At 30.0% G+C, this 21365-nt stretch overlaps 4 protein-coding genes across 4 annotated transcripts; 1 reads left to right on the plus strand and 3 right to left on the minus strand.

Annotated features, from left to right (window-relative positions):
- Nucleotides 1-6886: 6886 nt before the first annotated feature.
- Nucleotides 6887-9145, plus strand: LOC110633743 (patellin-6). The gene is made up of 4 exons (XM_021782471.2): nt 6887-7918; nt 8043-8167; nt 8381-8522; nt 8661-9145. Exons 1-4 carry the CDS (start codon nt 7181-7183, stop codon nt 8919-8921), a joined length of 1266 nt encoding a protein of 421 aa, XP_021638163.1. The 5' UTR covers nt 6887-7180; the 3' UTR covers nt 8922-9145.
- A 2010-nt stretch (nt 9146-11155) lies between these two features.
- On the minus strand, nt 11156-14129 carry LOC110633744 (probable protein phosphatase 2C 65). The gene is made up of 6 exons (XM_058144188.1): nt 13983-14129; nt 13520-13765; nt 12409-12777; nt 12211-12328; nt 11910-12133; nt 11156-11808 (listed from the first exon to the last, which is right to left on the minus strand). Exons 2-6 carry the CDS (start codon nt 13739-13741, stop codon nt 11413-11415), a joined length of 1329 nt encoding a protein of 442 aa, XP_058000171.1. The 5' UTR covers nt 13742-13765; nt 13983-14129; the 3' UTR covers nt 11156-11412.
- A 3711-nt stretch (nt 14130-17840) lies between these two features.
- On the minus strand, nt 17841-18762 carry LOC131178424 (protein FAR1-RELATED SEQUENCE 5-like). Its single transcript, XM_058143379.1, has 2 exons — nt 18579-18762; nt 17841-18490 (listed from the first exon to the last, which is right to left on the minus strand). The coding sequence occupies exons 1-2, from the start codon at nt 18760-18762 to the stop codon at nt 17841-17843; spliced, it is 834 nt and encodes a 277-aa protein (XP_057999362.1).
- Nucleotides 18763-18843: 81 nt separating this feature from the next.
- On the minus strand, nt 18844-21121 carry LOC131178425 (protein FAR1-RELATED SEQUENCE 5-like). The gene is made up of 2 exons (XM_058143380.1): nt 20978-21121; nt 18844-19224 (listed from the first exon to the last, which is right to left on the minus strand). Exons 1-2 carry the CDS (start codon nt 21119-21121, stop codon nt 18844-18846), a joined length of 525 nt encoding a protein of 174 aa, XP_057999363.1.
- Between the last annotated feature and the right edge of the window lie 244 nt (nt 21122-21365).

Here is a 21365-nt window from a genome sequence, read left to right on the forward strand (position 1 = left end):
TTTTCATTGTATAACCTAATAATTATTATCTAATTTATTATAATTAATTTAATTTAATTAAAAAAGACTATTTTTAAGGATTTTTTTTTTTTTGGAAAAACGAATAATACAAAGTTATACTGAGACAAAAGATTAATAATGAAAGACTCATTCATCATAACTTTAGAAGCTAAGGAGTGAGCTACCATATTCCTATATCTCTTAATAAATCGGAAAAGAGTTATAAAAAAAATGAGCAAAATGAGAAATATTCTAAATAATGCCCTGAATGCATTGTGAAACAGTGGTACTGCTAAGACTATTGATCACAATTTGGAAGTCTCCTTCTAGAATGAGGCTTTGAAATCCTTTGTGTTGAGTAAGAATAATGGCTTCTCTGCAAGCCATTCCTTTAAGGATGAGGATATCTTATTTACCAATTACATATTTACAAGACCAACGATAAGATTATTGAGATGATCCCAAGCATCATTGCAACCGACTCCATATTCTTTTTCGAATTGATGGCTACATGAAAATTGAGCTTAATCATACCAAAGGGAGGGGCAACCAAGATTGAACTTCTGAAATTGGGTTGTGTTACGGAGGATGAGCATGGGATAGCCCCCACTAATCATGGCTGATAAATGGTAATATAATTTAGCCGTATGAGCACAAAATTTTGCTGCCCATCGTGTGGGGTGTGCAGTTGATTTTGTAATTAATAAATTTTAAATATATATCTCGAAGGGATCAAAACCGTGCAATTTGTCACAGAGACACTGAGAGGAGTCCAAAATCCAAAGCCAACTGAATTTTCTAATGGATAATTAATTAAACAGTGAAATTTGTCTTACAAAAGCCTTAATTAGACGCTAGTAACCTTTTTGGAGAGTGATGATTAAAGGATATTTAATCAAGTATAGCTTGTGCATAAGTCAAAAGGCAAATTTGGTTAAATTCAAAGCAGATAAAGCAAAAGCAAAGAGATGGATTAAGGGTGCGTTTCCTAATATCAACTGTTTTAATAATTATTAAAGTAATTATAAATTATTTTATTAATAATTAATTATTAAATATTAATTATTTGCATATCAATTTAAAATAAAAAATATTTTTATAAAAATAAATATTAAATTAATTATTAAATATAAAACTAATAATATCATATTTTTTTTTATTAAAACATTAAATATTATCTTCCTATGTTTTTGTGACCCACTTTATCACTGTACTTTAAACATGGGCTTTTTCAGGGTTTTTTTTTCCTGCTTTTTCTGGATTTGAGTTCTTCTTCTTCTCGAAACATTATGAAACATCATGAGGGAAGCAATGGTGAAATCCTCTTGCTCTGCGGGCTTATCCTGTAGACCCACATTTTGAAGTTTAGTGGGCAAAATGATTAGTGGTCCAAAGCACATGACTAATTACATACACTTGTTAATTAGATCCCCAAAAAATCCCTTAAATCTCCCTCTTCAACATTTTACTTTTAATTTCAAAATCCAATACATAAAATTGAAAATATTTTAGCTTTCTATCAACTATTTTTTTTTTTTAAGAGATCCAAAAATGCAGCAATATATTCTTACAATAATGCATACATATGATATATGCGTAATAGGACACGAAATGATGCATGCAGGCTGTGCATATCCAAGGGAAGTGACAGGACGACACCATCCGGATCCAACCCAATCATTTTCACGCCGAGATTCAAGCATCATTGTCTCCTCCATTTTTGTGAAAATGATGTTTCATACTCTGCTTTTGTTTTTGTTTTTCTGATTCTGTCTTTAATCACACCTCTTCATTATTGTTTATTTTATCAATTATTTTTGTATTTTATTGTCCGAAAATTCTTATCTACAATATAGAATATGTTACTCCAAAATAATGGATAAGTGTTAATAAATAAGAGTCAGCAAAAAATAGTTATAATTAAAAATTGAATCAATCGTTTTAAATTGTTTGTAATTGACTTAATTTAATTTGATTAATATTTTTTAGAAAGCTTAATTTTTAATTTAATTTAGGTCTCCTGGCTTAGATTTAGAATTTGGCCGGCTGTAGGTCGACTCTCCCACCATCGGGTGGATGTATATAATCCTTTTGTTGAGTGGTTATGTGGTAGATTGAAACTTCACTGGATGGAGTCTTCTAGTTGGATATATTTATTTTGTGTTTTAAAGTTATTGTTGCTAGATTTTCTTTGCATTCAGGTCCGTGAACCATGAGTTGAGGCATGAAGGTTAATCAGTCATTTCAAAGTTTTGAGTCTCTTGGGATTAATGGATCTCTTTTAAGGGGCAGTGTACCTCCTGGGGACACCACCGGTACTATACGACATCTAGTCCTTCCACGATATGGAAGAAGCTCTACTAGCAGCCCTTTTGGTCCCCCCTGGGTTCTATTTTGGTTCACTAACTCAGCTTGGAGATCATTCTTTTGCTGCTACTAGGCCCTAACATGGAGAGTTTTTTCCGATGAAGGATCTTATATCAATAGGTGTTGGCCTTTTGCATCTCTCTGAAGCTGCATCATTTTTCTTGATTCTCTGTGGTTAAGGCTGCAGGGGTATTGAGTGGTGGAGGGCGGCACTCTTCTCTGCAACAACTTCCCCACCCCTTTTTTTCACGGCGAGTCAGAGCAGCCCATAATGTAGGGCTCTTGGATTTGGACTTCTGACCTTGTTTCTTGTGATGGTTTGAGCCAGTCAATAGGGCATTTTTTGTCAAGCTCAAGTTTTCCCAATTGTACCATTGTTGTTAGCTTTTTGGCTATCCTTGAGTTAGGTGAACTTTGTGTCTAGCTTGTATCTTTAGGATCTTTAGTGGATCTTTTCCTTACTAGATCTATACCCTTTTTCCCTGCAATAAATTCTATCTATCTTTTTTTTTTTTCTTAATCATTATAAACACACAAAATAAAAAAAATTTGATGTGAGATTTTAGGTTATTTTATTATAAATTATGAGATTTTTATCTGTTTTGAACACACTAATTATTTTTTTTATATTAATTATAATTTATAAATTAGAATTAAGAGAATATAGAAAATTGTTTATATTGATAAAGCGTTGTATATTTAAGAGTGGAGAGGCATTGTACAACACAAAAGCTAATATGAAGGTGTGTTAATTGATCTCGTCTGAGTACTCCCTTTAATTATTAAAAGTGGAATTATTGGTCAATTGCTTCAATATTTTTCAGTCAAAGTAATCTATGCATAACCATTTTGTTTGGACAAAACATGCTACTACTAATTACAGTATTCCAAAATCATACGTTCAGCACAATAATCAATCCCCACCACCATCTCAACCATTTCCTCTCCCTTTCCCTAGACATAGTAATCCCTTAATTTTTTTTGGTTCATTATTCCTATGTACTTAAATTTTATTTAATTTTTATTTTCTTTTGGATGCTAAAATAATCCTACCCAGTGTTTCGTAAATCACAAGTCCCCGTTTCTTTTCATTCCTATTGTGTTAGAACTTCTAAGCTTTTTAAAGTCGCTGTTAACAAGTATTTTCACATATAGTTATCCATTTTCTTTCTCTTATTTTATTTTATTTTTTACATTATATTTGTCTAATAATCTTTAAATGTCTAATACAAGGTGTAAATGTTCTTTCCGGACTTATATAAAGTTTTTAGATTTAAACAGTGATAAATTACCATTGAGTGAAATATTTTTTTAATTAATAAAATTAAATATTCTATTAATATAATTGAATTTTTAAAATTAAAATAAATTATTTATTTTAAATTTATTTATGCAAAACTGAGTAGCCTGACTTTTTTTTTCTTTTACTTTTAATCAATATTTTTTTTCTATTTAATAAAATTTTCTTTTATTTTCTAAAAAAAATTATCTCCCTTGCAAAGATGTGGGTTTGGATTGACATTTTAAAATGTATATAACTAGTTTGGTTAGATATTTTAAGAGAAAAAAAGTTCATGAAATTGCTTATATAATTGTGTGTGAAACAATGTTATTAAATCAGTTTGGAGGTTGACCTAGCATAGGTATAGGGATTGGATTGATGGATTAGTGGTTCAATTAGTAGATAAATGATTTAAGTAGATTATTAAAAAATAATTAAATATATAAAAATTAATTAAATATAACATTAATTCCAATAATTTAATACATAAAAATTTTTATAAATATTTACCTGTATATCTTCTTAATATTTATGAAATATTAAATATATATTAAAAAATAAATAAAAAAACAAATTACTTTGTAAAATTTATTATATTATTACCAAATTATATTTATTTATTTTTTAAATTATATACACATAATTAATAAGTTAGTTTAATTGATTTTAATTTTAAAGACTTTTATAAAATTTTAAATTTAATTATCCTTATTAATGTTAAAAAAATATATTTTATTAATTAATTAAATTAATTGAGTTAATCGAGCCACACCAATTTATCTATCAATTCAATTACCAAGTTAATTGATCATATCAAGTCACTACATTATCTAATTTAACTATAAATATGAATCAATTAAAGTTATTTCACTGATCAACTAGCCAATTCGGTCCTGATAGTTATGATGATGTGAGATTGTTGTAGTCCCAGTGGATTTTCAAAATCCATATTTTAAAATCAGATTTCTTTTAGTTAGTTTAGTGAAAATCACGATAAATTTAAAAAGAATAAAACTTAGGGGGGAAAAATAAAACTGGTAAGGACACTGTAAGATATTAATTATAAGGACACTGTTAGACCATTCTTAAAAAAAAAAAACAAAAAGGACAGTGTAAGACAATTATATGGGCTTACCGTTGAATGAAATCATTGAAAATTATCTCTAACAATTATGTACAATTATTATTTATAATTTAAAGAAAATTAATGTTTTATAAATATAAAATATACTTGCTATTATTTGCTGAAATCTTAGTTAGACGTTTATTGCTTTTGGTCACCTATTTAAAGCAAAATTGGCTCAAGAAAAAAAAAAAAAAGATAGTCTAAAAATCGAAATTTTGAATTTTTTTTTTATAATAGTATCCTATTTTTTTTTATAAAAATATTTTAAATTATTAATTTTATTACAATTATAAAAAAAAATTATTTTTAGTAAAAGATCAAATATATTTTCATACATTTGAACTATTGTATTTTTATCTAATAAACACTTAAATTATTATTTTTTATCTCACACCTTAACTAGAAAAAAACGTATCACTTAAACACAAATCATCAAAATCACATTGCACCATAACCAATACCCAAGTCACATAAACCATTAATAGTCCCATAAATAATAGCTAAAAGATCTGGTCTTTGAGGTGATGAAGACAAAGCTATTATTCCCATTGCTGAAGGTTGAGGAGGTGGGGAAATCATGACTAAACATAAATACAAGCAAAAGTTGATGAGCATATTCTTGTACAGAATATTGAGAAATGAATCAACAGAAAGTGAATCATCCAAAATTGTAGGAGCACTTCTAGCCAAATGTTCTTACATTTAAAAACAAGGAAGCTTGATGAAGAAACAGAGAACCTCACTCACGAACATGTGCCAATTGAATTGAAGAAAGCCATCATGCAGCTCGAATGGATAAGAAACTTATAATTGACGTGGTACCATATAATTGACGTGGTGTTGACACGGCAACCCATTCCCTCTTAAAATTACTAATGCAACATTGATGTGGTTGTCGCGCACTTACGGCGCTAGAGCCACATGTTTATTAGGTTAGTGTCATTTATTGGAAATTGATGATTTAGATCATATTTATTAATAAAAAAAATATATAATATTAAATTTATAAAAATTGAAATAATTTTTTACATGTCAAAGCATAAAAATGGTTTTTTTTAATACTTCTTTATAATTAAAAAAATAATTTAGAAAAACAATTATAGAAAAGAATAACGCTTAAGATTTTTTTAAACGTTTTCATAACAAGAATTAGCAGTGTAACAGATGCATGTAATTGCAAATAAGTTAAAATTTTAATATATTTTTGTTAAAAAAAAATTGAAATATAATTATAAAAACCCCAAAGTGTTGGATTTTTTTTACATTATCCCAAGACACAAAAAGGTTACCATACTGTACTAGTGCTCAATGCATGTAGCGGAGGGCCCAAAAACCCACATGCTTAGCTATGATAAATCAGCTTAATTACGGTTAAACTTTGGATTTACGTTACTTAAATTTCATTTTTAAGTTTAAACCCACATTTGCTTTTCCTCTTTTTGGACACTAGTCCAGAGCAGTATTGTTGGAGCCCGATATTCGAGCCCGAGAGGCGTGACCCAGAGAAGGTGGGTCCACTCCAAAATCAATTATTATTTATTTATCACCTCCACTGCAACCCACCTCCCTCTCTCTCTCTCTCTCTCTCTCTCTACAGTGCGGGTCGGCTCATTTGCTTTTTAGCCGAATCTCAGCTGGGCTCCACTCGGCTGTTATCAGCCCAATAAGGTGAGATTATCGATTTCACAACAAAAAAGAAGAGATTACTGATTATCTTATGTTAATCTTTTATATATAATAAAATAAGTTTTTTAATTATAAAAAAATAAAGTTTATATTTTCAAAATGAAGATTTATGCATAATGTATGTATTGAATTTATTTAATAATTTATTATTATTTATTATTTTTAAAATTAATTTAATTTTTTTTAAATATAATAATTAAAAATTAATTTTGAATTAGTTTCATCATGTTTAATTTTTAAAATTTTAAAATAATTAAATAAATTTTAAATATTTTTTAATAATATTTAAAATAATTATTTTAGAAAAATTAAAATACAATTTTGAATATGTCCTGAATAATTTTCCCTTTGTGCATGCTCTGTTTTAAGCGGCTTGACGGCTTCTTCAAAGTTCAAATCAAAATCGCGGCTCACTTCTCTATAGACAAGAATTTGTTTGCCTTTTCTTTCCATTTCTCTGCAGTTTTTTTTCAAGGATTGCCAGTTTTTGTTTGTTGTTTCTCTGAGTCAGTCCAGCTTTCTCTTCCATTGTAACCCACAGTTTTTCAAATTCCAGCACTGCAAAGAATCGAAAGTAGCGCTGCTGCTGCTTCTTCTTCTTCTTCTTCTTCTTCTTCTTCACAGTTGATACACCGTACCAATCAATTAAACAAGACTCTCTCCGTATTTTTCAAGGTCTGCTGCATTTCTTTTAGGGAGTTTCCATCTGGGTCTCATTCATGGAAGCTTCATCACCCATCTCAATCCAACAAACCCCTCTCCAAGACCATCCATCTGAGCCCTCTCCAAAACCTTACAAGAAAAGCTTCGTTACCACTCTAATGGAGGCCGCCACTCTTCGCACTCCTTCCTTCAAGGAAGACACCTATTTCATCTCCCATCTCAAATCCTCCGAGAAGAAAGCGCTGCTAGAGTTCAGGGATAAACTCTCCGCCTCTTATGATTCTGATAGTGAGTGTTCGATGTGGGGTATTCCTCTTATGAGTGGAGACGAGAAGGCTGACGTGATACTTTTGAAGTTTTTGCGTGCCAGAGACTTTAGAGTCCCTGATGCGCTTCGCATGCTGGATAAATGCTTATCCTGGAGAAAAGAGTTTGGAGCAGACAGCATCTGTGAGGTGGACTTGGGTTTTAAGGAGCTTGAAGGTGTTGTGGCTTACATGCATGGGTATGACAGAGAGGGACACCCTGTTTGCTACAATGCCTATGGGGTCTTTAAGGACAAGGAAATGTATGAGAGGATATTCGGAGATGAAGAGAAGCTCAAGAAGTTCCTGAGATGGAGAGTTCAGGTGCTGGAGAGAGGGATTAAACTTCTGAATTTTAAGCCTGGTGGAGTCAACTCCATTATTCAAGTGACTGATCTCAAAGACATGCCTAAAAGAGAGCTTAGGGTCGCTTCTAATCAGATCCTCTCTCTTTTTCAAGATAATTATCCTGAAATGGTGGCTCGTAAGGTAATACCCGTTAATTGCTTCATTGTTTTTTTTTTTTCTTGCCTATAATTTTTCCCCTCTTGTTTGTTTGCGTTTCTCATCTTGCAGTTCTCTTATTCTCTTTTCTTATCCTACTGGGTATTAGATTTTCATCAATGTCCCATGGTACTTCAGCTTGTTGTATTCGATGTTCAGTCCATTCCTAACTCAGCGAACTAGGAGCAAGTTCGTAATCTCAAAGGAAGGAAATTTTCCAGAGACTCTGTACAAGTATTTCTGACTCCTCTGTTCGCTTCATTTAGTTGGTTGGTTAACTATTCTAGTCATTTTTTGTTAACACCTAATGTGGTATTTGATTTTTGTTCCTGATTTGTTGTGATCTCACCAGCTCATCCTTTCTCTTTTCTTCTCTAAACTTGTGATCTGATTATAACTTTGCTATTTTGAGTTTGTTGTCTGAAATTGATCTTGTTTGGTTGTAAGATTTATAAGGCCTGAGGACATTCCAGTTCAGTATGGAGGACTATGTCGACCCAGCGATTTGCAGAATGGCCCACCTAAACCTGCATCCGAGTTTGCTGTAAAAGGAGGAGAGAAAGTGAACATTCAGATCGAAGGGATTGAGGTTCAGTTCACCATAAATTTGTTCTCTTTCTTGATTTCACTTAAAACCCACATGATTCCTGTTGATTTATCTTCAATTAATAGTACAAATCAAAAATAACTTTATGCAATTAATTGTGTTGCTTGGATAATTAAAAAGGGTGGTGCAACAATTACATGGGACATAGTGGTCGGAGGGTGGGACTTGGAGTACAGTGCAGAGTTCGTGCCGAATGCAGAAGGGAGCTACACCATTGCCGTGGAGAAGATAAGGCAGGTGGCTCCCTCAGAGGAGGCAATTCACAACTCTTACACTTCAAGAGAAGCAGGGAAGATGGTGCTTTCAGTGGACAACACTGCTTCCAAGAGAAAAAAAGTCGCTGCCTATCGATACATCGTCCGCAAATCCACTGTTGTCTAGATTGAATAGCTTGGCTTAACTCTAATAATTAAGAGGTTTTTTCTTCTTCTTTCTTATTCTTCTTCTTCTTCTTCTTTTTGGGTTATTTTTGAGAGGCTAAATCGATGGGTGTGAACTGTTTTTAGTCTACTAGTACTTGACTGTACTAATGCAATGTATAAAAACGGTGGCCACTACATAGCTTTTATATAATATAATGCCCAATGTCTGCAATCAGTTAATGATTTGCTTCTCTCTCCGTTTATTGGTTTGTCTGGAGGTGTTTGCGTCTTCCGAGAGAAGATAATTGAGTGGATGAGGCACTCTCACTGTTTCAAACATGGGAGAAAAACATGCCTCCTAAGCGCAAAGGAGCGTTGTCCCAGGCAGTTTCCAATTAATTATGTGGGAGTAACCTGTTCACGCGGCTGCACTCAATGGCATCCCTGTCGACCATATGGTACGTTTAATTTCATTTGGCCTAATGCTTTTTTGAAGAAATAATTGCAACATAAAGAATGGAACCACAAAATACGTGAAAAAGGCTGAGGGATATAGTATACAAACACTGGTTGAATTGTAGCAATACCCATAAGGCTGCCACCTACCCCTATTTAGGATTTTTATTTTTATTAATACCATGACTAGAACTTGCTACATAATGCTTCACCATTAATGCTATCACTTGAATTTCTCATTCTCTAATATCATTGCTAAAACGTCCTCCACTTTCAAAGTTCCTTTTCCAATCGTATCGCTGCCATGCACTAGACCTTGGCAGAAAGGACAAGAGAGTGAGAGTTTTATCCTCATCATATATCTTTACATCTAACACATCCAATATGTTTAACCTCTCAAAATAGTTCTCTCACTAACACTCTTACAGCAAGGTTGTCGCTGAGCTTAATTTTTAAAACTCTATATGCAGCTTCACTTGTACACCCTCAATTGCCGGCTCTCCAAGTATGCCGTCTTTAAATATTCATCTCTATCAACTTTTATTTATTATTTAAGATTTTTACATCATAATTAAAAAAATAATTAAATCACTTACATTATAATTACTCTTTAATTTAATTATTACTCTATTAAGAGAAAAGTGATAAGGTGAATTTTAAAAAATTATAAAAATAATTATTATATTTAAAAAAATAAAAAAAATTAATTAATACATCTTAATTTGTTGAAAATGACAAATAATTTTAAAAAGCTATAGATAAAAAGTAAGATGGGGGAGTAAGCAACAGTAATTTGCTAGGCCTTAAAAGTAAATGCAATTTCTTGCAAGCTTCTCATGGCATGGGCTTCATTTTCATTTGTTATATACTGTGGGGTGGACTTCAACAAGGAGCGTAGGCGCAGCTGATCTTTGGGATCAGGAGGACTAATTGTTCTAGGAGATCATTGAGAATGGCTATTGACAGTTTTTCATAATTTGCTCTAATTAAAATTAGAATGCATTTTACTTTAAGCCTTATATCCCCCATCATTTTAGCTGCTTCAGCGGAGGCGTTGCCGACTTGTTGAATGACGGATTCATCGGCGAGGTTCTTGACGGCACGGGTGAGATTATTCTTTGTTCCCCACCTTCACAACCTTGTTCACAACAGATTTTAGCCACGACATTTTTTTTTTGTGCTTTCTTTGAAAAAAATTTCACTTGTCTTCTATAAAATACCAATATTAAAAGGAAATGTTTTCTAAAAAGCAGCTTGAAACTGATTTTTTCCCCCTCTTTTTTTCTGTTAAGTTTTAGAAGGAAAGAAGAGATGGCTGGCTTTGGGGTTTTTTTTTTTTTTTACTTTTTATTCAATTTAGTTTAAAATTTTTAATTTAAATTTAATTTAGCTCAAAAATAATAAAAATTAAGAAATTGAGCTTCTTAATTTTTAAACTTAAATCAAGAAATTAAAAAATTTAGTCTTAAAATTAAAAAATTGAACTTCTTAATTTTTTATTTAAATCAAAAAATAAAGAAATTTAGCATATAAATTTTCATTTTTGAGTGAAATTAAGTTTAAATTAAAACATTTGAGTTAAATTATATAAAAAATTAAAAATGAGTTAAATTAAATTTTTCTAATAAATATATGAGTTAAATTAAACAGTTTCTTTCCTCTGAAGAACAAAGAATATATATATATATATAAAGAGTGTTAGATTAAAAAAAGAATTTAAAAAAAGAAACAATGCTATTTTCTTTAAAAAAAAAAAGAAGAGAGAAATTATTTAACCAACTACAGTGAAAGTTAGCATTAGCATTTCAGAGAACAATTAATTCAAGCAAATCAGGGATAAACATCAAAGATGAGAGTTGGGCTTTTGTATTTTGTACATATGATGTATAAATTCCCTGAGTTGACAATCTCTTTGGTAAGATCTCACTGTTAGCTTTCCAAGATTTTTCATTCTTCAGGAAGATCATCATCATCAATCTTCATCCTTGGACGATTTCCGCTCTCAAAGAATTTCCAAGCGGAGGAAGCTTAACAAACGAATTTACCCTAGTTATTCACTCAGGAGAAGTGCTCTCCTTTGAGCCTATGATGGCCTTGGCATGTATAGATTCATGGCCATGGCCTCCTTGAACACTTTTAGTTGCTTTAGGTCTTTGAGGAACTGCCGCAATCTCTGAACGATTTACGCTAGCCCGGCTCACTTCTGAATAGTTTTCTGCAAGCTCTGTGTGATTTGCACTGACCCTGCTCATTTCAGAGAAGGATCTTGCTAACACAGTTCTACTTTTCAGGAACAAGCATACAACTGCACAGTCGTCTACCCTGCAACCTGGATATTTATTTTTCCATGCCCGAACTGCGTATTTTACTACCATTTTAGCAGCCAATGATCGCTTTCTTGCTGAGGCAACTATCCGAATTACATCAAAATTCGATAGCACATCCCATATCTACAGAAAAGAGAGAAAAATGTTAATCTTCCAAGTTATGCATTATATGCTTCCAATGTCTCAAAAAAGTTTATGAGCTTGATTTTCTTTTCTTTACTTACCCCATCGGTTGCAAGAACCACAAATTCATCATTTTTTGTAAGCCTTCTATAAGAAACTTCAGGAATTGAGATGAGGCCATAATCTTTCAGGCAGAAATCTCCAAAGGCCCTGGCCATCGCCAGACCTGGACAATCTTCGTCGGGCATCCATATTCTAAACACATCTGGTTCTTCTTTCAATGCAAATATTCTGCCATTTAAATTCTTAATTCTTTCAGCTTCACCTAAAGACATCAAAAGAAAGACTGGTTAGACTTACATGTTCATGAAATGCACAGATGATTTTAAAGAAAGAACCCACTTGCAATATTGGGTTTCAAATCAACTGTGAGTTGGATGGGAACGAGTTGGTTTCTGCCGCCTCTAGTGCAAAGAATAGCACGAGAGTCGCCCAAATTGGCTATTACCAAGTGGTTTCCCTGAAAGTTTGAAAACAAGATAAATCAATTTCTATCTGTTGAGCATAACATAAATGAGATGATCATCTACTAGCTAATACCTGTTTAACTACAGTTACAGCAGTAGCACCACTGCAGAAACTATCTATGCTAGCATCAAGGCTTAGTTCTTGATCCATATCCTTGAAGCATTTAACAAAACTGGCCTCCCATGAAGACAAGAGTATAGTTCTCTTACTATCATCATTATAATATTCTTTGTTACTAGCATCACTTTTATCTGCTCCATCACTATCGTTTCCATCGACAGCATCATCACCATATCTTAAGTTATTAACCTGTGATAGTTTGATAGCGGTGGAGAGCCTAGAGGGTAAAGTATCACGAACATGGCGAGCAACCTTGTGGCCGTAGGGACCATGACCGTCAAACACTCCACAGAAAAACATGCCTTTATTACCAATAAATTCCTGCATCAAACTTGAAATTTTAGTTTAATATGTATTTGACTGTTAATATACCATTATCTGATTAATTATCATAATCAAAATGAACCATGCTTGGGCAAGGAAAAACTGAAGTCAAATATACTGCTCCAAATATAGTTTAAACTATGCATCTTCCTCAATTTAAACCCCAGTGAAAAGTTCCTGTTGTTCTTAGCCCTGAAATGCTGACACTGATAATTATTATTACCTTGATACTTAAAAAAAAAAAAAAATTATTAGCAGGGTTCAAAGCAATGCATTTTCCTTTAATTGGATCACCTATTAGTAGCAAATGGGATGATTACACTACCTATTCAAAACCATAACAATAAAAATATGAAAAAAAAAAATCAATTTTACTTGAGAACCCAGATAACAATTACAAGCATATGATCAACAATTAACGTCAACATACGAGAAAAACTTAAAAACGTAACAACAAATTATGTGAAAACATTGCAAAAGTTGAACAAACGAAAAGAAATAAACAAAGGCTTGAGAGAATAAATACATAGAAAACGGCTTCAACATTACAATGGGAAATAGATCTGCTGGTTTTTTTTTTTTTTTTTTTTTACGTTCATATGCATTCGAGAGAAAGGGTTAATGATAAGAGCCAGGAAATGCATCATCAATCAACCACCATAAACAGAAAGAAAATGGGAAATTGAAAAGTGATGAAAATGAGAAACAGAGAAATGAAATGTAAAATGAAGGATGTTACCTCCCAAACAGTCATGGCATCCTGATTAACCCCTTTTTTTCCCTGTTGGGAATACATGGAAACGTATTTGGAAGCTCCTTGCAATCTCATTCGGGCCCCATAATCTCCAATGGTGACATTATCATCCTCCTCAACACCATCGTATTCCCTCTCTTCCAAGGAATCCTCAAACACCACACCTCCTTCACCGAAATTGGCATCCTTACTACAACATGCTCCCATATCTCAAGGCCCCAAGAAACACGTCTGTAGCAAGAAGTGCAATATCAGTATCCAACAAATTTTCCCGGGAAGAAAAAACAGGTGGGAAAATTGAAGGAAAAAAAATAATAAAAATTGAGACTTTAGGTGGACCCAAGAGGGTCAAAAACTGGAAGGAAGCATTTCATGCACGAGCACAATATATACAAGCCAATAAGAAAAGAAGAAGATGATGATGAAGAACAATGTAAAAGAGGCATACAAGGAACAAAAACTGTTTTGTGGGATATGGATATGAACACCCTAACTGCATTTTAGGATTGAAGAATGGAAAACGGCATGTCCCTGTTTTCCTATCTGTTTTAGGTTGCTTCTCTCAAAATGCTTTGTCCTCTCTCTCTCTCTCTCTCTCTCTCTCTCTCTCTCTCTCTGTGCCTATCCTATTCTCAATCCTCCTTTGGTTTTAAAAGGGAGCTCTTTTCGCTCACCTATGACTAAATACGACAGGGCTCGTTGCTTCATTATTTTTATTTTATTTCAAATTAAATTATGAGAAAATTTAGTTAATTTCCTAATTTACTATATCAAGCTTTTTCAATTCGTGTGGTAGAATTTGAAGTCCACTATCATTGACGTTTTAAACAAGTAGTCTACCCTGTTATTTCAACTAAATCGATGACAACACTTCACATCATTCATAAATAATAAATATTTTTATATATTTATTTGTTATTGTATACGATAAATTTAATTTATATAAAAATTTTTAGTTAAATAAAGCAAGTTAAATTTTCAAAATCTTACTACTTGTTAGATATCTTCCATCGTTTCTGTTAAGAAATTTAACCAAATCCTATACTATATCTCATTCAAATCCATTAATTATTTGCCTAATTAACTATATTCAATTAAATTCTTATTATTTTTTTATTAGATTCAATTCAAATTTAAATTCAAAGTCATATAAATTTGAATATAATTTTAATGCTATTGAATTACGATTAATTAATAAGTATATTTAAAAAATTATCATGTGACACTTTTTTTATTATAAATGATACCACATAAATTAATAAGTATGCTTAAAAATTATCATGTAGCACATCATTTATCATTTTAGTTTTTAAAATTATCTATAAAAAATAACTTATCATATTAAATATTAATTTATTTAAATATTTTAAATTTCAACTATGAAAATCTTATCTCAACTATCAAAATTAAAAATTACTTTTAGTATATTTTTTAAGAATTTTAAAATTTTCTTAAATTTACCAATTCGTAAAACTATGTTCATCATATTATATATCCTAAATCAATTTTTTAATTAAATTTTTTAAAAAATTATTTAGAAAATTTATATAAATATTTTCAAAAAATTTTTTATATTTAAAAATTAAGAATTTTAAAAGTGGTATTTTAAAAATTGACGAGTGACATATGTATTTTCTTTATATTTTATTTATCCTTTTATTAGTATATGCCAAATAATTTAAAGACTAATTAAAAAAATCTATTAAATAATTAATTAATTTATTTATTAAATTTAAAATAAAATTATAATTAATTAAAATTTTGTAATAAAATTATGAAATTATAAAGTATATTAGAATATACATTAAATTATGTTATTAAAATAACATAATAAATACTTCGAGCATGTGGCATCTCTTTTATTGTAATATGTCACAGAGGCTAATAAGTATGCTTAAAAATTGTCATACGATACTTCTTTTATTTTTTTAATTTTTAAATTTATCTATAAAAATTAACTTATCATATTAAGAATTAATTTATTTAAATATTTTTAAATTTCAACTATTAAAATTTAAAATTAATTTTTTATATTTTTTAACAATTTTAAAATTTTCTTAAATTTATAAATTCAAACATTATAAAACAATATTCCTCACATTATATATCCTTAAAAATATTTTTTTAATTAAATTTTTTATTTAAAATCAATTTTTAATTAAAAAATTTTATTACATTAAAAAAGGATGGATTTCTTTATATATATATATATATATATATATATATATATATATATATATATATATATATTATTTAAAATATAAAAATTTTAATAATGATATTTCCAAAGTAGCCAAGTGGTATATATATTTTCTTTCTATTTTATTTACCCTTTTATTGGTATGTGTCAAATAATATAAAGACTAATTAAAAAAAAATATTAATCAAACTATTTGTTTATTAAATTGGAAATAAAATTATAGTTAATTCAAATTATAATATTATTAAAATTTTGTAATATAATTATGAAATTATATAGTATAGTAAAAAATATATTAAATTATGTTATTAAAATAAACTAGTAAATAATTCACACGTGTCACATTTTTTATTATAGTGTGCAACATAGGCTAAAAAATATGTTTAAAAATTACAAAAATTGTGTTTAAAAATTACCGTATGACATCTCTTTTATTATCTTTATTTTTAAATTTATCTTATAAAATTAACTTATCATATTAAAAATTAATTTATCTAAATATTTTTAAATTTAATTACGAAAATCTTATCTCAACTACTAAAATCTAAAATTATTTTTAGTGTATTTTTTAAAATTTTAAAATTTTCTTAAATTTACAACTTAAAATTATATTTATCATATTATATATCTCTAAAATCAATTATTTTTTAACTAAATTTTTAATTACACTAAAAAAGGATGATTTACTTATATATATATATATATATATATATATATATATATATATATATATTCAGTAAAAAATTATTTAGAAAATTTAAATATAAATTTTTAAAATATTTCTTATATTTAAAATATAAAAATTTTAATAATGGTATTCCTAAAATCGCTGTATACATTTTTTTATTTTATCTTTTTATTGGTGTATGTCAAATAATTTAAAAATTAAGTAAAAAATTAATTAAAAAATTAATTAATAAATTTATTTATTAAATTTGAAATAAAATTTAATTAATCAAAATATTAAAATTGTATTATAATTTTAAAATTATAAAATATAATAAAATATATATTTAATTATATTATTAAAATAAAATAATAAATAATTTATGTAATACGGGTGAAGTGACTGGTTATAAATAATCCAAAACAGTAAAAGGTAGGAGTTGGACAAGCGCAAGTTTGGTGGATTTTTCTAAGACCTTTGTTCTACATCTGTTTCTTTTCATTACCCAACTACAACATTCATCCTCAAGGCAATCAGATTTGATTTCTAAGAGATCGAGGTCAGAGGAAAAAACTTTCCCACGAGAAAATGAGGTCGGTTAGATTTTTCATGGAGATTTTTATTTATTTTTTTATTATTATGTAATACAAATTTATATATTAAAAAATAAACTAAAAATTAAAAATATAGACTTTAAACATAATGTTATATATATCTAGTTATAATATTTAAATATAAATAGTTATAATATATGTATGCTCAAGCCATTGACACTTCAATTCTACTCTTGAATCTTCCACTAGCAGTCTCCTTGTAAACTCCTTTCTTTTGACTTTTGGTTTGTGATGCATGAGGATCACCTATATTGAACGGTGTAAGAGTATTCATCTTGTCACTCTCTTCACCTGTGAGCAAATATCATCTCCAAATCATTAATAATGATTTTGTAAATCTCCTCTGATCTTTTAGCAAGATGAGACAATTGATTTATATAGCGGCAAACATATATACTTTGCAAAGCTTCTGTCACATGATTCTCCCCCGTAGAAATAAATCCATCTTCACAAATCCTCATGCTCTATTTTGCTTCCTTAGTCCAACGCTGTAAAATGTAGTAAACTGGGATTTCTACAATGTTTTTGAATTGAAAAATTACCAATAAATGCCTGCACAACAATACCCATAAACTCAAAATATTGGCATTGACAGTTGCCAATTTTTGAGTTTAAATCCAAATAGACAATTAAAGTGTCATGAGAATCAAAAGAATTTGATACTTTATATTGAAGACAGGCACCATTCTTTTCAATCATCTCTTTAGTGAAGTGATTGCTCTTCAACAATTGCTCTTGAAACAAATTAAAAATGTTTCTGGTGTAAATCGATGCTGCATGATGTTCTATCTTTGACTCAATCTTCAGAATGCGCGACTTATTTTTTTACTCAAAATCTTCTTTTATTTCTTTGTCACAATCGCTATCCACTGCTTTATCATACTTTATCACAAACTCTTGCAATGAAGTCTTTGCATCAATAAAAGAATAAAAAAAAGCATTTATGCTCTTACTTCTTTGGATTGTATTCATTCTCGCAAAAAAAGTGTTCATCTTATAGGCAGGAATCCATGACTCTCGAATACTATGCAATGTTTCAAGCCATTCATTTTTCTCCAAGCCATATCTGACAATCAAATCCCGCCAATCCTCTTCAAATTGATTCACTGTAGTTGATTCACGAATACATTTCTTCAATTCATGTTTGAAGGTTGAATTTTTGTGATATATATGTGCAAGTTTTTCGGGAAACTTCTTTTTGATATGCCATAGACATAAGCAATGACGAGTTGTAGGGAAAACTTTTTTATCTTGATCTATGATAATAGATATTGGTCTTTTCTCATACATCGCCTTAAGCCATGTTTCAAATAACCAAATAAAAGATTGTTCTGATTCATCTTGTAATAAAGCACAACGAAACAAAATAGATTGACAATGATGGTTCAATTCTGTGAATGGGGCAAATGGCATGGCATATTTGTTGGTCTTGTAAGAGGTATCAAAAGTAATAACATCCCCAAAATATTGATAAGCTAACCCAAAAAAAATTTACCATTCACGCATCATCGTCACATTAAATTGCATAAAAGAAATTAGGATTCTCAACTTGTCTTTTCTTACAAAAACTCAAGACAGCCTGAGCATCTCCAACATCTAAGTTCTTTTTTCTTAAATTCCTAAGGTGATTCCAACAATCTCTATTAGAAAATTGTTGGTCATCACCACTAAACATTGTTGCCACTTTTCCTGTTGGAATTCCTTCCTCATTAAATTTTTCAACAAGATTTTTTATAGCTGAAGACATCTTTTTATGACATCTAAGGTAAGTTACACTCCTAGGACTTATCATTAAATGATTATGATCATTGTTAAATGATTTAACTACCTAATACTTCATTTCTTTCCCCTTTGAAACCTTAAACATTGCTCCACAATCTGTTCTTAAAGTAGAGCATCTTTTTCTGAGATTTGTTCCCTCATTTTTGCTCTCTTCTTTATAGTGGCCTTCATTATAACATACATAAGTACGACTTATTACTTTATTGCTTTGAGAGCCAATAACACTTGATTGAATATGAATTCCAAAACCTTTTTCCTTTGCAAATGATTTATAAAATAGTTCGACAGCATCCAAAGAATCAAATTCCATTCCCACATAAGGCAAAGATATGATTTCACTAACCTCTTTACCTCGATCATCATCATTAACATTAATACTTTGGGAAGATGTATTTTTCACGTCCATAAGTGAAGATTCAATGTCAACCTGATAAAAAATTAAACAAAATTAGTATCTTTTTCTTTATCTAATCATATAATAGTTATTAAAAAATAGAAAAAAAAGCAAATTTATACCCACGTAAAACTATGACAAAAAATAATATAAATTACTCGTAACTTCATCAATTCAATTTAAATATTATAAATGTAAAGTATAAATAAACTTAAATAAAAGAAATTGGCTTACCACATAATGAACTCCATCATTATTTTCCTTCTTCATTGAAGAAATTGGATTTGTAAGAATTTCTTTTTATCAAGGATACGAAAAGCCAAAAAGAAGATAAAGGAATAATAAAATAGGATCAAACCAGTAGAAAATTTGCTTATGGATATTGTAACCACGTTGCCATCATAAGAGAGGATTGGCATTTTTTGTAATTAGAGATAAGTGTAATTAATGATGTTGTAAATAAGAGAGAGAAAATACATTAGTTTATAAATTAATCATTTGTATAAATCATTAGATCTGATTTAAATCAATGGCTGAAAAAATGTGTACAACTTTTAGTTTCACACGTGTAATTGGATCCTATCTCATATATAAATATATTAGTTTTTAATAAATATATTATCATATGAGGATAGAAAGGTATTTTCTCTATTCCCGCTTGCAAAATATCGGGGTCAGGACATAATCGTAGAAAGGGAGCGCAAGCAGATAAAATCGAATTCAGAACAAATTGCCATCGCTAAAAATGTCCTTATCCAAGTTTAGCACCTAAAAATATTTTTAATTTGAGGCGGGAGGCAGTTCGATGGAAGAACGCGCTGTTGCGATCCCCTATATATATAGAAGCTATTAATCAGAGCTATCAGTCTTTAGCTCCTGAGCAATTTGTGGTGGAGGATATTATTACTAAGAAATCTCCGTTTAATTCTTTTTTTTTTTTTTTAATTTTGCTGAAAGGGTCTGTAATTCAGTAATTCACCAGTTAGTTAAATTGACACTTTGTAGTGAAATAGAGTATGTGATTATGGAGGATGTTTTGCTTTCTGTTCATTCTTTGTATTAAGAATGCTCTTCTGTTTTGCCTTAATGAGTGCTGCAATTTTATTGAAAAAAAGAAAGGTAACATAGAATATTTGTTCTATTATCATCATCCATAGTTTTTATCTTTTTTAATTTTATTATTATACTCAGTCATAGAGTTTAGTGTAGTCAAACTAGCATTGAAGTATTTTTTAGTAATAAAAAAAAGGAAGAGTTTGGAATAATACGAGTTTTATCATTTTTTCTTTTGTTATAATCATGTATGGTGAATAGTTAAAGCCCTCCCTCCATTCTTCGTGTATCATGCTTAAAACTAGTATAGCAGCCATTAATCAGGGCCATCAGTCTTTGGCTCGTGGGAATTTATGTGTGGCAGAGGATATTATTACTAAGAACTTTTCTTGTCCCTAATTTTGCTAAAAGGGTGTATATTGAGTGGGAAATCGTTGTTGTTTTTGTTGTTTTTTTTTCAAAAATGTTAATTTATTAAGCCTTAAACAGGTAAAGAAAATATTACATAGTTAAATTATTCTAAGGGATTGCAAGCAAAAGAGTCCGTAAATATATTTTGAGCAATGGAATGAGCTGCCCTATTACATTCTCTCTATGCACAAAATGAAATTCATATATATTAAGATCATGAGCTAAAACAAAAAAATTCATTAAAGATGCCCATAAGATCACAATGAGTGGATCCTCCCTTAGCTATGGCTATGACCGTTTGAGCTTATCCTTTCAGAAGAACTGAATGAAAACTCTTATTGTTATCAAGCAGCATAGCTTCTCTACAAGCTAAATATTCCAAAGTTAAAGGATATGTGATACGTCTAGTATACCATCCAAGAGTATGTCCCACTGAATTCCGAGCAATAGCAGCAATGGATCCCATGCTCTTTCTCTTATTGACCACAACATCAAAATTTATTTAGATGGTGGTGAGTGTCAAAGGAGTCCAAGAAGCACTCCATGGAGGATGAATCACCTTCCAATTGTGTGGAAGCAAACTCTTAAGCTCCATTAATGACCTTAGAAATAATCTCTTCAAAATTCCAGTATCCATCTTCAAAGATAAGGGCATTTTTGCCTTTACAAATATATCATGGAAGGAATACAAGCAATTAAGACAAAGACTT

This window comes from Hevea brasiliensis, chromosome 3 (genome assembly GCF_030052815.1).
Source record: "Hevea brasiliensis isolate MT/VB/25A 57/8 chromosome 3, ASM3005281v1, whole genome shotgun sequence".
NCBI classification, from domain to species: domain Eukaryota; kingdom Viridiplantae; phylum Streptophyta; class Magnoliopsida; order Malpighiales; family Euphorbiaceae; genus Hevea; species Hevea brasiliensis.

What these genes read in the sequence shown, in the direction of transcription:
- LOC131178424 (XM_058143379.1), bottom strand. Translation starts at nt 18,762, where the DNA reads ATGTCTTCAGCTATAAAAAATCTTGTTGAAAAATTTAATGAGGAAGGA. An exon ending in TCAGGCTGTCTTGAGTTTTT is followed by an intron (nt 18,491 to 18,578) that starts GTAAGAAAAGAC and finishes TTTTTGGGTTAG; the next exon opens with CTTATCAATATTTTGGGGAT.
- LOC110633744 (XM_058144188.1), bottom strand. Translation starts at nt 13,741, where the DNA reads ATGGGAGCATGTTGTAGTAAGGATGCCAATTTCGGTGAAGGAGGTGTG. An exon ending in ATGCCATGACTGTTTGGGAG is followed by an intron (nt 12,778 to 13,519) that starts GTAACATCCTTC and finishes AGTTTGATGCAG; the next exon opens with GAATTTATTGGTAATAAAGG. An exon ending in CTGTAACTGTAGTTAAACAG is followed by an intron (nt 12,329 to 12,408) that starts GTATTAGCTAGT and finishes TCAAACTTTCAG; the next exon opens with GGAAACCACTTGGTAATAGC.
- LOC110633743 (XM_021782471.2), top strand. Translation starts at nt 7,181, where the DNA reads ATGGAAGCTTCATCACCCATCTCAATCCAACAAACCCCTCTCCAAGAC. An exon ending in CTGAAATGGTGGCTCGTAAG is followed by an intron (nt 7,919 to 8,042) that starts GTAATACCCGTT and finishes ACTGGGTATTAG; the next exon opens with ATTTTCATCAATGTCCCATG. An exon ending in TTTCCAGAGACTCTGTACAA is followed by an intron (nt 8,168 to 8,380) that starts GTATTTCTGACT and finishes TTTGGTTGTAAG; the next exon opens with ATTTATAAGGCCTGAGGACA.
- LOC131178425 (XM_058143380.1), bottom strand. Translation starts at nt 21,121, where the DNA reads ATGGGATCCATTGCTGCTATTGCTCGGAATTCAGTGGGACATACTCTT. An exon ending in ACAATAAGAGTTTTCATTCA is followed by an intron (nt 19,225 to 20,977) that starts GTTCTTCTGAAA and finishes ATTTTTTATCAG; the next exon opens with GTTGACATTGAATCTTCACT.